The sequence below is a fragment of the Colletotrichum abscissum genome (genome assembly GCF_030869225.1).
Source record: "Colletotrichum abscissum strain IMI 504890 chromosome Unknown Scaffold_27.1, whole genome shotgun sequence".
Taxonomy (NCBI): domain Eukaryota; kingdom Fungi; phylum Ascomycota; class Sordariomycetes; order Glomerellales; family Glomerellaceae; genus Colletotrichum; species Colletotrichum abscissum.
In genome coordinates, this window is record NW_026850176.1 from 453,780 (window position 1) to 469,007 (window position 15,228).

At 41.6% G+C, this 15,228-nt stretch overlaps 5 protein-coding genes across 5 annotated transcripts; 1 reads left to right on the forward strand and 4 right to left on the reverse strand.

Annotated features, from left to right (window-relative positions):
- Positions 1 to 437: 437 nt before the first annotated feature.
- Positions 438 to 671, reverse strand: CABS01_10587 (uncharacterized protein; the record flags this gene model as incomplete). The annotated part of the gene is made up of 1 exon (XM_060543942.1): positions 438 to 671. The coding sequence occupies one exon, from the start codon at positions 669 to 671 to the stop codon at positions 438 to 440; it is 234 nt and encodes a 77-aa protein (XP_060399144.1).
- A 426-nt stretch (positions 672 to 1,097) lies between these two features.
- Positions 1,098 to 1,325, reverse strand: CABS01_10588 (uncharacterized protein; the record flags this gene model as incomplete). Its single annotated transcript, XM_060543943.1, has 2 exons — positions 1,098 to 1,113; positions 1,171 to 1,325. The coding sequence occupies 2 exons, from the start codon at positions 1,323 to 1,325 to the stop codon at positions 1,098 to 1,100; spliced, it is 171 nt and encodes a 56-aa protein (XP_060399145.1).
- Positions 1,326 to 1,846: 521 nt separating this feature from the next.
- CABS01_10589 (uncharacterized protein) lies at positions 1,847 to 2,311 on the reverse strand (the record flags this gene model as incomplete). Its single annotated transcript, XM_060543944.1, has 1 exon — positions 1,847 to 2,311. The coding sequence occupies one exon, from the start codon at positions 2,309 to 2,311 to the stop codon at positions 1,847 to 1,849; it is 465 nt and encodes a 154-aa protein (XP_060399146.1).
- A 3,547-nt stretch (positions 2,312 to 5,858) lies between these two features.
- On the reverse strand, positions 5,859 to 9,941 carry CABS01_10590 (uncharacterized protein; the record flags this gene model as incomplete). Its single annotated transcript, XM_060543945.1, has 7 exons — positions 5,859 to 8,340; positions 8,391 to 8,535; positions 8,590 to 8,842; positions 8,902 to 9,210; positions 9,295 to 9,351; positions 9,402 to 9,639; positions 9,697 to 9,941. 7 exons carry the CDS (start codon positions 9,939 to 9,941, stop codon positions 5,859 to 5,861), a joined length of 3,729 nt encoding a protein of 1,242 aa, XP_060399147.1.
- A 3,839-nt stretch (positions 9,942 to 13,780) lies between these two features.
- On the forward strand, positions 13,781 to 13,981 carry CABS01_10591 (uncharacterized protein; the record flags this gene model as incomplete). The annotated part of the gene is made up of 1 exon (XM_060543946.1): positions 13,781 to 13,981. A coding segment is annotated over one exon (201 nt), but the record flags the coding sequence as incomplete, so codon positions are not given.
- Between the last annotated feature and the right edge of the window lie 1,247 nt (positions 13,982 to 15,228).

The window sequence follows — 15,228 nt, forward strand, 5'->3', positions numbered from 1 at the left end:
CGGGGGATTGGGGGAATTGGTCTCGGGTTTTGCTTGACAAGGTGAGCGTCTGAAGTCTGAGGTGGTTTCGCGTATCAGAATTTGCGGCTTGGGAGTTTTAGCATTTCAGGCACGCGGAAGTCTAAGACGTCTATGCCGTTGGGACCTGGCGGGGGTGGATGGACGACGTGCGTTTGTCGCGGTGAGAGGGGGGGAAAGATGGTTGTAGCAGCCGCTGCGCGAGGCGTTGCGCCACTTGGTATGGTGTTGGTGTTTGATGGGCGCCATGGCTTGTCTGGCGTGAGTATCATCCGCGTTCGCTTAGATTCATTGGTGGGGGTTGGAGCTTTCGGTTAGTGACAGTCTCAGGCAGTTAGTCGCATCATCAACGAAGGGGGGAAACGGGGGGTGATATCCAATATTTTTGAAATTCTTTTGTAAGTTGGGAAAAGGGTGATCTAGTATATGGTAAAAAATTGGAGGGGGAATAAGAAGAGAAATTTGGTGAAGAAGATGCCAAGACTGCGCTGGTGATGCCGTGCTGCCGGCGCTTCCACCCCGCGGAGGTCCGTAGGGGAAGCGCAGCGGCGAGACAAGCAAGAACAAGCAGACGCGACGTCTTGGATGCCAACATTAGTTTTGGGGGTGACCATAATCCTCCTCTGTAAGGTCCACTGACGACGTCCTCCCATGTGTCTGCCACTTCCGTCTCGCTCTCACTCGCTCATGTCGTCAGTCATCGTCGTTTTGATGAAAATGCCCAAATAATATTCCGCCTGAAATAACAACCGCTGATGCTGATGGATGCTTTGTTGTGAACCGGTCACATATGTAATAAGTCGTAAATGGTACAGACGACGGGCCCGATGGCGTCGTGGTCCTCTCCGTCGTGAAAATTGGCCGTAGAGAAAGGAGAGGCGAGGCCGGGAGTGAGGCGGTTCATCAGAATCGTCGGAGCAATGGATGCTCACACGTCCGCCCGAGTTGGCTTCTGCAGTGAGGCATTAAGTTGCGTGGTGGTTGACGTGCTCCCGACGAGCTCCGGCCTGTCTCTTTCCCGCCGTTTCCTCTCATCGCTCATGATGAATCGTTTGACGCTTTGCATAGTAAAGCCAGGCTCACGTTCTCAAAGGACTGTAGTATCATGTTAGTCATGGTTCCAGTGAGGACCAGTCGAGAATGAAGACTTACGCGCAACCTTGAGGCGTCACAACACCAAAGAAGCAGTCGCCCGAGACCTTTTGTGCTGCGGGCACGACCTGATTTTGACGGACGGGAGTGATAACCACGCCTGCGGTGGCGAGTGACGCGCACAGCGTCGTCAGGATCGCGAGTGAGACCTTCATCTTGTCGTCGTCGGTTGGTGTTCGAGGAGAGGGTATATTAAACAAAAAGGAAGGCGGCTCAAGATAGCTGCCTTTGCGTTCGCGCGAATCGGACCGGTTTCGTTGACGAGGTTCCCCAATTCCAGTCTCTTTCTGATATCCCGCTTTCTTGTTTTTTCTTGTTCCCTTTGATTCCCAGAATCCTCCTTCTCTCCGAATGATCGTGGAGTTGTTGTTGTTGTTGTTGTTACGGACGTCGAGCTAGCGACGAGTCGTCTTGGTTGGTGAAAGAGTGGCGTTGAGGAAGTGTGTACCGGCAGGTCGGCAGAAAAATATGTATAGCGAAGGCAAGGTTTTTGGATCAGACCAGCTGGACTAGCAGACACGAGTGCGTGCGGGCGCTCGATGGGTAAAAAGAGAGAGGCGAGGTGCAGCTTCTGCTGTCTGGGATACGAGCAACACACGGTTGAGGTGTGATGTAGGTGATGGTGTGTGGAAAGGATTAGACTTTGGGTAGGAAGAATGTGTGGGATGTTGGTGTGTTAAGAGTGAAAGCCCGAAAAGGTGTGTGTGTGAGCGTGCAGATCTCTTGGCGTGCGTGTGCGGGTTCGTGCGTTGTATGCGTCTTGCTTGAGGCCGTGTGTTCGTTGTATGGTACGGAGTATTGGTGGCTGTTTGGTGGTATAGGTATGGGAGGTGTACTTGGTTGGTGATCGTGAGACGAGGAGTTGAGATGGTGAGAGAAGACGAGGAAGAAAAAAGAGGGACACGGGTTTTGTGATATCGGACGATGATGGGCTGTGACGAAACTCGTCTCGACAGGGGCGGTGGTACCGGGTAGGCGCGAGTACCTCGGTTTTCGACCTCGTACACACCAAAGGCAGGGAGGGAGACTGGGACAGAGAGGGGCAAAATATGGTGTCGGAGACGAGGCCCAGCTGCGTCTCTGGACCCATACCCAAGCCTTCTTTGAGTGGGAACATCTTTTGACTATTGATGCTAAGCATTCGAGGGACAGGGCATGCTCGACCTCGAGAGCTTGAAGACAGGGGGGGATGGTGACCTCTTTGGGGATGGAGGACCGAGATGAGCGGGTGGAGTTTCAGGGTTGAAACCCATTGCGGCGGTGCGCGGTTGCGGTGAGAGTTGGCTCAATGAGTGTGGTCACTCTGGTGAGTCGGTTTTGATTTGCTTCTTGGGGTAGTGGTGGTCGGTTCATTTCACGGGAGGTCTTGGAAAGTGGTCGAGATGGTTCGTGATGGTGTTGCTGACGCTCGTGGTCGAACGTTGGTGAGTCGACATATCTCACAGTGCTTCTTTCCCACGGTTACTGACTCTGTGCCGTGTGGCTGCGGACCAGCGCTCGGAGAATAATAACCTAATGCACAGCGCGGACTGCACAAACACAACCGCCGAAGCCGCCGCCAGCAGACCGAGACTAGGACAACCAGGCCAGCGTCAGGACTCCAGCAGGGGAAGGGCGGATCGTCAGAAGCTGGATTTGCCTGGAAGGTCTCCAGAGTCCAGCCGCCAAAACCGAGCAGGGCCAAGGAATAAGGTTGTGCGATTGAAGCAAGGGGGGAAGAATCGATTCGATTGGACAGTTGAGGCGACGATACGTTGACGGATACGATGGACGTGGAAAAAAGCAGAGCAGTTGGCAGCGCCCAGGCTCCAGACCTTCTGGAATGGCAGCGGGGGTCGATTGGATGGGAGAAGGAACGGCAATTCGGTGCCTGAACCCCTGACTCTTTCCCTGCAGATAATTGGGTGTGATTGGCTGGAGAGGATGGACTTGGAGGGGATATGCGACACGCCCGGATTCTAAGCCGCGCCACAGCAGATGACCAGGGACCACTCAGATGGGCGGGTTCACCGTTCTGTGGTGGGAAAAGACGATGGGTGGGGCTGCATGTCACGGACTGGACCGAGGGATGTAAGGGGGAAAGAGGGACCGGGTGATTGATTGGCTAGAGATGGGAAGAAGGGGGAAGGAGGGAGCTTAACAGGTCACGTTATCAATCAGTCCTTGAGGAAGGAGGCACCATGGTGAAGGTAAGCACGACAAGGAGGCTTGCGCCATAAGCAAGAGGTGATTGTTAGTGTGCCTGGCTGACGGGTTCCGTCTTGCTTACTTAATGGAAGGTAGCAACCCTCCAACGACAACCCGAGACAGCAACGACAAGGTAAAACCTGGCTGTCGCAACTCCAACGCACATGGCGCACTTGACGGCGTGCCTGGCTGGACCAGGGGCTTCGCTGTCACTGTGGTGGTTTGGCTTTCCAGCATGTCAGTCCTGATGAGAAAGCCACTGAAAACTTCCTTCCCCCTTGACATGGATTCCGGGATTTTGGTTTGGGAGATCCCATTTGCATTGACTCTCATCAGCCCCCCTCATAGTCATCATCAGTCCACAATCCCACCCCGTCGTGCCCGTCAGCGATTCATCGACGTGATCCTTGGTGGTGATCTGGCGACTTTTTCTCTTGGGGGCCACTGTCGTTCGTGGATCACTGGCCATCTCTGAGCGCGGCGCCAACTTCAGACTACCGGTACCTTATCCCGTCCCTTACTGGATGCCCAGACCAGCCAACTCGACTTTCCAGACTTGACGGGGGGCTCGGCGCTGGGCGCGGCCTCCTAAGGCAGCTGGACGCGTGGCGGACATGTCTGGACGAGGAGGATCTACCTGATCTTAGGAGGCTTGGGTGAATCGCAGCCATGGATACAGGCACAAGTGACAGGACACGTCGTACCGGCACTTGATGCATCGTGACGAACCCTCGAAACGTGGCTGATGGGCCTCTGATAAGTGGGCTAAGTCTTAGCCCACTAGCCCTCTTCTTAATCCTGTCAGGCAAGCCGCATTTGCTCCGGTAAAGATATCACGGTACCTAGCATGCAGTCCTGACGACAGTTGCCTACGATAAACGCAGATAATGCAGCATCCCGCTGATGTAAGTCGCGCTCGTCCTCATCGGCCTCCAACGGGATCCAATTGCCGGGCAACATCTGCCGGGACATACCCTGTCCTCAAAGCGCAATGCTGAAAGGGGTAAGAAACTCTCTCGTAGTCGTCGTCTAGTTCAGCTGAAGCGGCATATGCAAGTCACAAACCGTCGTGCTTCCCCCTTCAACCATGGCCCCTCACTATCTCTCCCCTTTCTTGCAGGACTTGCGCCAACGCACGAGCCAGACACTGGACGATTCTCTAGTCTCCCTCTCTGAATGGGTGAATGGATAGACGAGAATGCCTGGCTGACTCTCCCTTGCCCTCCGTCGCCCGTGTGTCTCCTGCGATGCGGGTCTGCCGCTCCGTTCCGTGGGTCCGCCTGTTCTACGCTGATCTTTTGATACGCGCCGGGAGGAAACTGATGTATCTTCCGCGCTTTTTCCTTCATGCTGTGTACAAACGTGTTCTCACCTGAGGGGGCCTGAATACCACCAGATCGTCCGTGAGCTCATGGAAACAGAACGACCTCCCTTCCGGACCTCTTCCGGATGAAGGGTTTTCATCAAGACGATACAGGCACACGTACACAGTCTGCCACGTTGAATATCTGCCCAGTTGCCCATCCCTTTCGCTGACCTGTCGACTTCTCTGTGCCGCCTTGCCGGAGACCCTCTGTCTCGGTGCGGTGGTGATGAAGAAGGGTCCCGACTCCTTGTTACACAATGTCTTGCTAGGGCGGGTTGGCGGCGGGTGGAACGACTGGATGGGTCTAACGGGTGGATTTCCATCACAAGGACACGGTAGAACCGTTGTCAATGATGTTTGGTGGCTTGTGTGAGGAATGTGATCGAGTCATTGGCCACGTACGCGCCTTGCGGTCCCGAGTATGAGAATTCGTCATACTTCATTCCTCGGCCGTGCTCTCCGTTGAGTTGAAGCGACGTCATCAGCATTGGTCGGTGTTACTTCTGAAGACATGTGAGTGAGTGAACTAAGACCCTTTGACTACTTTGATTCAGGAGAATGGGCCCCGAGGTATTTGGTATGATAAGCGTTGTTCGTATCAAACGTATTATCTGAAGCCTTCGTCCCATAGGGTGCCGAATACCACCCGCACACAGATACACGCATTCAATTAAGGCAATAACGAGTAACATGTCGATCTTTTCCCATTCTCATTATATCTACATAAAGAACATATGTATTAAAGGCTGTCGAAAAGAAATCGGGGACGATATTGACGCGACTCGTCAATCAATGGGGTTGGGTCAGCTCGTATCAGTTTTGTGACACAATTTCAGAATGCGAATTGCGAACTTGTATTATCTAACAGCTGTCTGGGCGATAGTTTGAGACAGTCTAGTCTTTTCGTACCTCTTCAGCAAAGGGCGGAGGTTGGTAGTCCTAACTCTCATCTTGCCATAGGAGTGTTACTATGAACTTACACACAGGTTTTCATTCTTCAGCCCTTTCGATGGCTAGACTCATGAACCCGCCTACTACTCAAACAGCCTATTCTGAGCTTTCATGACTTCATACTCATACATCCCTTCTCTTGTAAATCCAACGTTCTGGCTTTTACTCCTTATTTTTTTTTCTTTCATTCCACCATTTCTGAATCCAATGTGTGTTTCGCGAGACACTCCATAACTCTTTTGAAACGATGTGAAAGCGGGTCGAGCGAGCCCATCTCATCGACGCTTCGCTGGTAACCGTTCTCTAGGATATTCTTTGATTCCTCCCACTTACCAAGTTTGTACTTGATGAAGCCCAGATGATATACGCAGCTAAGTACAGATTTTCCAGTGTCGCCATGTATGCCTTGAAACAACTGAAGCGCGTGGGCGATACTCTCTTCTGCGTCTTCGAACAACTCTGATTCAAGCTGTATAATGGCCAAATTCAGAAGTGCGTTGGCTTCCTCGTTCGACCTGGGTTGAGATTCTCCAGAATTGCTGCACAGGCGCACAACTTGGCGCTGGGTATCTATAGCTTCTAGGTGGTGACCTTGTTGATATAAGGCAGTCGCCAGCATGCCCAATACATTAAGCTGCATACTAGATGCCTCGAGTTTATCCAACATATTGGATAGTAGTAGCTGACGACAGATTCTCTCTGCCTCTTTCCATTTCCCCTGTGAGGCAAACGTGAAAGCCACTTCGAAGACAGACATAAGATTGGCGGCTTTACCGGATGCTAACGCCTCGTTCACAATCTCAAATGCCCAAAAGTCTGTCTTTTCTTCAGCTTCTATGTCGCCCAGCTTGTGAAATGCCGTGCCTAAGTAAACTATCAGGCATGCTTTTTGCCTTAGGGGCAGAGCATGGTCACCAACCAGCAAGTCTCTTGCTTCTCCGTAGTCTTCTAACTTAAGAAACAAGCTAACAAGGTTTTCTATCGTCAAAAGCTTGGTTTCACTATTCTGAGGTAGGATGGTAACTAGCTCAATGAGGATTTGCTTCGCTTCTTGGTTGCGGTTGAGATGTTGAAGAATCGTTGCCTTGAGCCGTCTTGCTTCAAAGTAGGACTCTTCCTGGTGATCATATTCTTTTGTTTCCAAGGCTTTCTCAACGTAGTCGAGTGCGAGCCTATGCTGGTCAACAAAGCAGTAGAATGTTGCCATGCTGTGCCTAATCATGAAGATCGAGGCGTTGCCCAAGGAGGGATTTCTTGCATTTGCCGCTAATAAAGCTTGATAATGAGAAATGGTCTTGTAAGAGAAAGAGAAAGTCTCTCTAGAAGCCAAGAAGAAGTCGTTCAGCGTTGCTAGCGCCCTTTCGAAGAACCGCCTTGCGGTGCCCTTCCGCTTGAGCCAATCTGCGGTTGCCAACTGAACGAGACGATGGATGCATAAGGTTCCATCTTTGTTCTCCTTGATGAACGAAAAAGCCTTGAGAATACCTAGAGCTTGCTCGAGAAGAATCGAATAAGCCCCATCTCGCTCCAAAGTTTCTAGACTTTGGTCTGGATCTCCGAAGTATTCATTGACGTCGTACTTAATCGAGTCGCAAATGTCTTCCCTGGAGTCGTCTTCAAAGTCTTTTGAGGTTAGGAATTTCGCGTTGAAATCGAAATACGCTTTGTAATGTCTGGCTTCGCATTGTCCTGGTGACGATCCATTGTCGTCGCTTTCATTGTCGTCGCTTTCATTGTCGTCGCTTTCATTGTCGTCGCTTTCATTGTCGTCGCTTTCATTGTCGTCGCTTTCATTCTCGTCGCTTTCATTATCGAATTGTTTCTTTTCGCGACTTACTTCCAAGTACATGTAGATAGTCATGAACTGCCTTTGAATCGCTTGACGATCAAAGAAAGCCATCATCGACAAGATATCGGCCGCAAGTGGGTTCCTTTTCTTGATATGCTCGAACGACACCACCCATGTCGCCATTACAGCGTGTGGAACGTCTGCGTCTCGACCAACGGCTTCAAAATTCCCACCCAGTAGCTGAACTTCGACACCATCGCCCTTACTCAGAATAACAAGATATTGATGTAGGCTCATGCAATTTTCATGCATAAAAGCTGCAGCTTGGGCAATAGCGAGTGGTAGGTTTTCAAGGCGGTTTGAAAGGACGGTAGCGGCATCCATTGACAGCGAAGAGTCTCCAGCTATCTCGCGAATCATTTGAAGCGACTCTCCATCGCTCATAGGTCCAATCTCCACTAATGGTTGGCCTGGAACAAGTCTCGATCCGGCTTCTTTGTTCCGTGTTGTAACGAGGATCGAGCCATTGCCGTATTGGGGAATGAAGCGGGCCATGTTGCTGTTACCCTTGTTCGATTCGACGTCAGATGAACTGGTGTTGTTGGGTTGAGTATGATCATTAAAGAACAGCTCGGTATTGTCGGCATTGTCGAGAACCAGAAACCAGGGGCCAGTCTTTTGCCGCTCAAACCAAGATTTTACGAGCGTTAGCACGTCGACGTTAATGTCACTACGACCGGCAATGTTGCATTCTTCCGCAATCTCAGAATAGGCTTGACGAAACCGATCTGAATCACTGGCGTGTACCCAGAAAACAGAAATTTCAGGATGGGCCTTGCGTAGCCAGTAGGTATACGCAATGGCGATTTGAGTCTTTCTACGCAGTCTTAGCGAATTGAACCTTTTGAGTGGCTTCCTACGACTTACCCAATCCCTCCGAGGCCATAAAGACAAACTCGAGATCTAGCATCTTCAATGTCGTCCTCAGGACCATGACAAAATTCGCTCTTAAGACGTGTAAAGATGTCGGATCGTTCGACGAAACTCTTGTTTTTCGCATATGGGACAAGAACTGTTCGCATTCATCAATATTGAACTCATCTTTGAAGTCCCTCTAGCTACGTACATTTGGATGCCGTCTTCTTTGGCGGGTTTGTAGACCTCTTCTCATTTTGCTCCTCAACTGCTAGAGGTGGCGTGCTTTGACGTGGTAGTACAGAGACTTTCCGTTCAAACTTCTTGATCCAAGTACGAAGCTCATCGCAAATATCGATAAATCCAGAATCTTCAGGACTGCTGAACTTCACCATGGTATGATGCGTCCCATGTATTCCAATGGCATCTTTACCTGGGAAGATGGCTGAGTGTTGAGGAACGACCTGATATCGTTGAGGAAGATTAGTCATTAGCATCATTGCAGTTGGCCAGGTCAACTAACCAGCCCAATTCCGGGAAGAGGCAGCTCCTCGTAGAAGCACGTAATCTGAATAGTGCCGACTCCCGCTTTTGTCTGGGATTGTGTAAGGTTGTGAAAATTGTCCTGAATCTCAGCGAGGACCTCCGACTCAGGTCTGAGAACGCCGAGGATTTCGGTGTTTGTCTGCTTTAGCACTCCAACGGATTTGCCAAGTCGTTCTGCCCACACAGCAAGAGCTGAGCCGTGATGCGGTGTACCGAGGAAGAGTATGCCTCGGGTCGCTTCGAGGACTTCTTTAAGGTGTTCTCTTGTGTGGGCGCGGGCGAGAGCCTGTCGAAGGATGAGATTAACATGACAGTACTATTTTGGGCTCCCCTCAACCTTCATGACGGTGAACACTTGGGTGACACGTACAGCTTGACAGACCAGTCCACCCAGGCTATGACAGACAAATATGATGGGACGCGCAGACTAAGAACGTTAGAAAACCGCTCTCGATAACGGCAAACAGAACGACCCACGCTGTCGGTTCGATCTCGAAAGTTCGTAAGTCTCTTCAAAAAAGTCGCCGCATGGTCTCGAATGCGACTGACTGAGACCATCTCGGTAGCCTTGGCCACATCTGCGTCGTAGCCGTACGCCAAAACTCGGGCATCCGGTATTTCGGACGGAAGCAAAGCTTTAGGCCAAGGCTCAGATGCCTTGTCTGATGTCCAGGTCTTTTCACGATGACCTTTCAAGCCATGGATGAAGACGATGCTATCGAGACATCTATTAGCATACGCGATGGTTCATTCCACACCGAGAAATGCTAACTCCACAGCGGCGTTTCCCTCGGAGGGATCGTGCAACACGCTCATGCCTATTGGACTAGACGAGCTTGTAGTCAGTTCGTATGCCCCACGTGAAGCCATGGTGTTCGATCCATGTAGGCTTGTCGACGGGGCTGGAGGAAACACATCGGTCGGAACATTGGGCGCCTCCTCCTGCGCGTCATTCCTAGGCCGCTTGTCGGGTTTGTCGCGGTCCTTGCGCCAGTCTGTCTGAAAAAGACGCTTCATTGGTACAACGATGATGACTTGAGGCTTTAGTAGCCTGAAATCTCATGAAACTCGGGTCACTTGGGATTCAAGACGAAGTGAAAATAGACGTGAAAATGGGAAAAATGTAAATGATGAGATGTCTCAGCCGGATGAAAGGGGCATAGACTGACGAGGGCCCCTGTCGATTCATTAAGGCACAGCCTGATCACGCGTGACCAACATCTTTCAACCAATCAAAAAGGCACCTTACTTTTGGCAGATTAAGTTGCAAAAGCAAAGAAAAATCACGTTTTGCAGCTTTCTACGTGAGAGAAACTCCTCATGCAGTCAAGTATCCCGAAACTAGGAGCTCATCATCAAAACACTCTGCTATTGGGACACCAGTCTCATAGAACCGAGCTTTATTCAACACCTGATTTCTCGCGAAGACTAAGCACTTACAGTAGCTTCCTTTTACTAGACGCATTCTTCAGCTCGAGACTGGACGCTTCGGATCTTGCCCTTTTAAGGAAACTCTTATGGTGAATCGAACCTGTGGGTATGTGGCAAGCTGTCATTCCTTCGTTCGCTCTTCAAGCATCTACTCTTCATAGACCAGGGGTTAGGTACCAATTGTTGGATTACGAGGCAGAAAAGGGGCCCTATTAGGTAGTTAGGTAGGGGTAGTAGGTAGGCAGTCTAGGCCCATGCAGACGGACCCTTCTACCTACCTATACCCACTAAGGGACCGCGGGCTCTGCCCACGATCTTCCCCTCTTATATATACATAATAGACCTATACTAACCTATTAACCTAGTTATAACCAAAAGGTCTAACTTATTTACGTATATACTAATACTAATTAATAATTAAATTATATATATATTTCTACTATAGGTTAGTAAGGATATAATTATAAAAAAAATAGCCTCGACTTACTTTACTAACTATTCTAACTTATTAACTTAGTTCCGTTTATTTAATTAATAATAAGTAACTTAGTCTATACTACTTTAACTCTCCTTTATTATTACTAATTAATAACTAATTAATTAGTTATAAACTATTAAAAGCGCACTTTATTACGTACGATCCCTTTTACTAAGGCTATTATTATAAAAAAATTAATTATTTTATTATTATTATTAACCTTATTTTTATTATTAATATTATCTTTACTAGCCTTATTATAATTACTAACTTTCCTCTAATCGAGCTACTTATAAAAGAATCTATTTTAAATATATTATAACTAAGCGCTATTTTAAATTAATAATAAATAAAAAGAGATTAACTATTAAGAAATCGATCTAATAATTGCTAGAGTACTAGTACTTAGTAATAATAAGACTTTTAGAATTATAAATACGTTAATAATAAAATATTCTTTAAAAATAATAAAATATTCCGAAATACTAAAAAGAAAAAAAGATCTTAATAATAGTAATAATAGGGATTTATTTTATATTATTAATAAATTTACCTCTTTTTAATCTAACGAATACTTTAAGACTAAACTAGCAAAACGAAGTATAAAAAGTACTAAAAAAAATCGCTAATTAATAACTAACGGAATCCCCTAGTTACTATTAGAAATACGGTTATAAAAGGCCTTTTTTCTTTTTTTATAACCTTTTACTAACTTTAATAACTTTCTATTTATATACCTTATTAAAAAAACAAAATTTTTTAATTAGTAATAGTAGCCCGCTTATTACTATTAAAACGATTATTATAACTAACTTATTACTTATTTAAACTTACTTAATATTAAATTATAATTAAAATACGACGATTATTTCTTATTATTATTTTTTACTATATACCTTACTTTATTAAATATATTATAGTAACTACTAGCCCTAGTAATAAATAAAAAGGGGTTAATAACTAATTAATATTACCTTAGACCTATTAATATTTTTAAATTATAAAACTATACCTAATTCTAACTCGTTAATAAGACTACGTTAACCTAACTTAATAAGGCTTATTTAATATTATACTTATTTTTATAAATAATAAAAAACTTAATACTTTCGTCCTTTATATAATAAAATCTTATTATTAAAACGGCCTAACGAGTAAAAAGCTATAAAAAGACCTTAAAACTAACTTTTAAAACTAAGAAGTAAGGGACTTTTTAAAAATAAAAAGTACGATTCTTAAAAAGCTAAGAAACTTTTTTATAAATAATAGTATTAACTTACTAATTAGGGATTATAATTAAATAATAAATAAGATTATTAGCGCCCTTAATACTTAATACTTCCCTATTTAAACCTCTAAGGAGATTATAACTTACTATAACCGTATTAAATACTTTAATATATTATATTATAATCTTTATTTTTTCTATTTATTATTCTTATAATTAATAAATACTAATAATCTTATTTAACGAGCTAAAAAGATAGTAAGGGAGTTTATATAAACCTAACTAACTTAATTAAAATAATTAAAATTACGACCTTAGCCTCGTTATTAACTAACTAACTTATTACCTCTTTAAAAAAAAAAAAAAAAAAAAAAAGTTATTATTACTTAATAACGAAATCTATCTTATTAAATACTATACTTTAATAAAAAAACTAAAGATAATATTATATTTAATACTCGCTAATTAATTAACCTTACTAAACTTTACGATAATAAAAATAAGTATAGTAATAAGAAATATAATATCTTTAGTAAAAAGCTTCGGATCTTTAAAATACTATATTAATAAATAAGAATTAGTAAATAATACTATTTTAATACTTTTTTAAATATACTTAAGGGAAGGGTATTAACTTTTTATTTTAACTAATTTAGTAGTATTTCTAACCCGCTTAGTTTTAATATAATATACTAAAAGACCTAAGAATACTTTAAGCTATTTATAAGCTATTAAAACTACCTTACTAAGCTCTATAACTTCTATTAATACTTTATAGTTTATAAAAACCTAAGTAAATCGAACTAATAAATTCTATAAGTACTAATTAATTATATTATAATCTTTTATAAAGTACTAACTACCTAGGGATTTATTTTTAATATAAATAACTAACTCCTCTATTATATAAATAGTATACTAAAATATAGACTTATTATACTTAACTTAGTACCTATATTTACTAATATTTATTACTAGCTTAGTACTTTAATTAATACTATAGAGAGAGAGCGTAACTATAATAAGTAATATTAGTATCTTTAAAATAATACTTATAATAAAGAGGTCTCTGCTACTTACTAAACTAACTATACTTATAATAGCTTTCATAAAGAGACCCGATTTAATAAATAAAATTAACGCGGCTATAGTATTATTAATAAAAAATATTTTATTTATTATAAAACTAGCTATTAATTAACTAAGTACTTAAAAAAAGAGCGACGTTAAGTATATAAGAAATATAAAAATAATAAAAAAAGAAATAAGAAATTTATACCGAGCTTATACTTATAGTTCCTCGCTTTTTATAAGAGAACTACTCTTACTAATAATAACGATAATAATAATACTATAATTTAATATTTTAATAACCTCGACTTTAATTATAAAGATAATTACGAGGACGAAGTCTAGATTTTAATAGTATACTTTATAACTACTACTAGTAATAAAACCCTTATAAATATCTTTACTACTTAAATAATAAAATATAGCCTTATTAATACTACTTTTATTAATAAGTTAACTAAGCTTATAAAACTAATAACCTCCTTCTTATTAAATAAAAAATACTTATTAAGGGATTTTTAAAATATTATACTTAATACTAGCGCTACGGAATTCTTAATTACGGGCTACCCTTAATTCCTTATATTATAATAATAACGACTTAAAGTTATTTTTAATACTTTTAGAATTAGTAAAGTAAGTATTTAATTTAGTAATAACGAACCTATAAGGTTATTAAGATTTATAGTTATTAGTACCCTATTTAATAATATTACTTTTTATATTTTACTAACTAATACTCCTTTTTTATATTACCTAAAGGATATAAATAAGCTAAGAGTATACTTTAATAATATTAATAACTTACTAATTAAAAGAGATATTATAATACTTATTATTTATAAATAAGGATACTCTTAGCTTTTATTTTTTAATAATAAGAAAGCTATTACTAACTATTTAATAGAGGGCGAATTATACTACTTATATTAGCGCTTTAGCTACCCTTTAGTTCCTCGTTTCTTAAAACTACTTTAATAATTTAATAATAATATAAAAATTGTAGCCCTCGAGAAGCTTATAAAGATTTATTAATAATACTAACTTAATATTACTACCCCTAGCTAATTTAAATTTATTTTATAAAATAATTATAATTTTAACTATAAAGTCGTAATTAATATAATATACTTAATAAATTATAAAAGTACTAATTAACTAATACTTTACGTCGTTAATACTACTACTTCTTTCTAAGTAGTAAGGTTCTTTATAAATATAATTACGAAGTATATATAAAAGGCTCTTTAGCTATATTAAATCGACGTTTACCTCGGTCCGCTAGACTAAATTATTATAAATATTAGTAAGAACTTTAGTACTATAGAGTTTAAATCTTTTACTAAATTTATATTTATTAAAATTAAAAAAGTACCTATTGAAGCTTATAATAATATTAATAAAGCTAAGAAATACTACGTAGTATTTAAAAAGGTATATAATATTATTTAAAATAAGTACTTATTAATAAGCATAGAGGCTATATTTTAAGCTATAATTAAAGTAGTTAATAATATAATTAGCCCGAATAGCCTCGTTTTTATACTCCTTATTTTTAGAGCTTTTTTATATATTTTTAATAAATCCCTATTATTACTAAATATTACTTAACGTATAGAGGTAGTTAAAAAAATAATAAGAAAAGTCCGCAAACTTTATATTAATAAGTAAGTAAATAAAGTACTAGCTACTTAAAATAGACTAAATATTTCCTATATTATTAATTTATTACTATAATTAAATATTAAAGTCTAATAAAAAAGTAAGGAATAAAAAGGCCTATTTAAGCTCGTCTTAATAAATAGTACTACTTACGTAATAAAATTACTTTACGGCTTAATAAGCTTTTAGGCTACTATAATTAAACCCTAATACTTAGAAAAGGTTAACCCCGAGCTATTAGCTATAATAATAAAGTACGTTAACCGCTTACTAATCCCTATAATTAACTAGCTAATTAATAATAGCGCCGCTATAAATAAAATCCTTAATAAGATTGTTATTATAATTAATAATAACCCTTTATTATAAAATAAAAAGATTAAAAAAATATTAATATAGTATGGCCGTAATAATACTTTTATAATTATAACTTA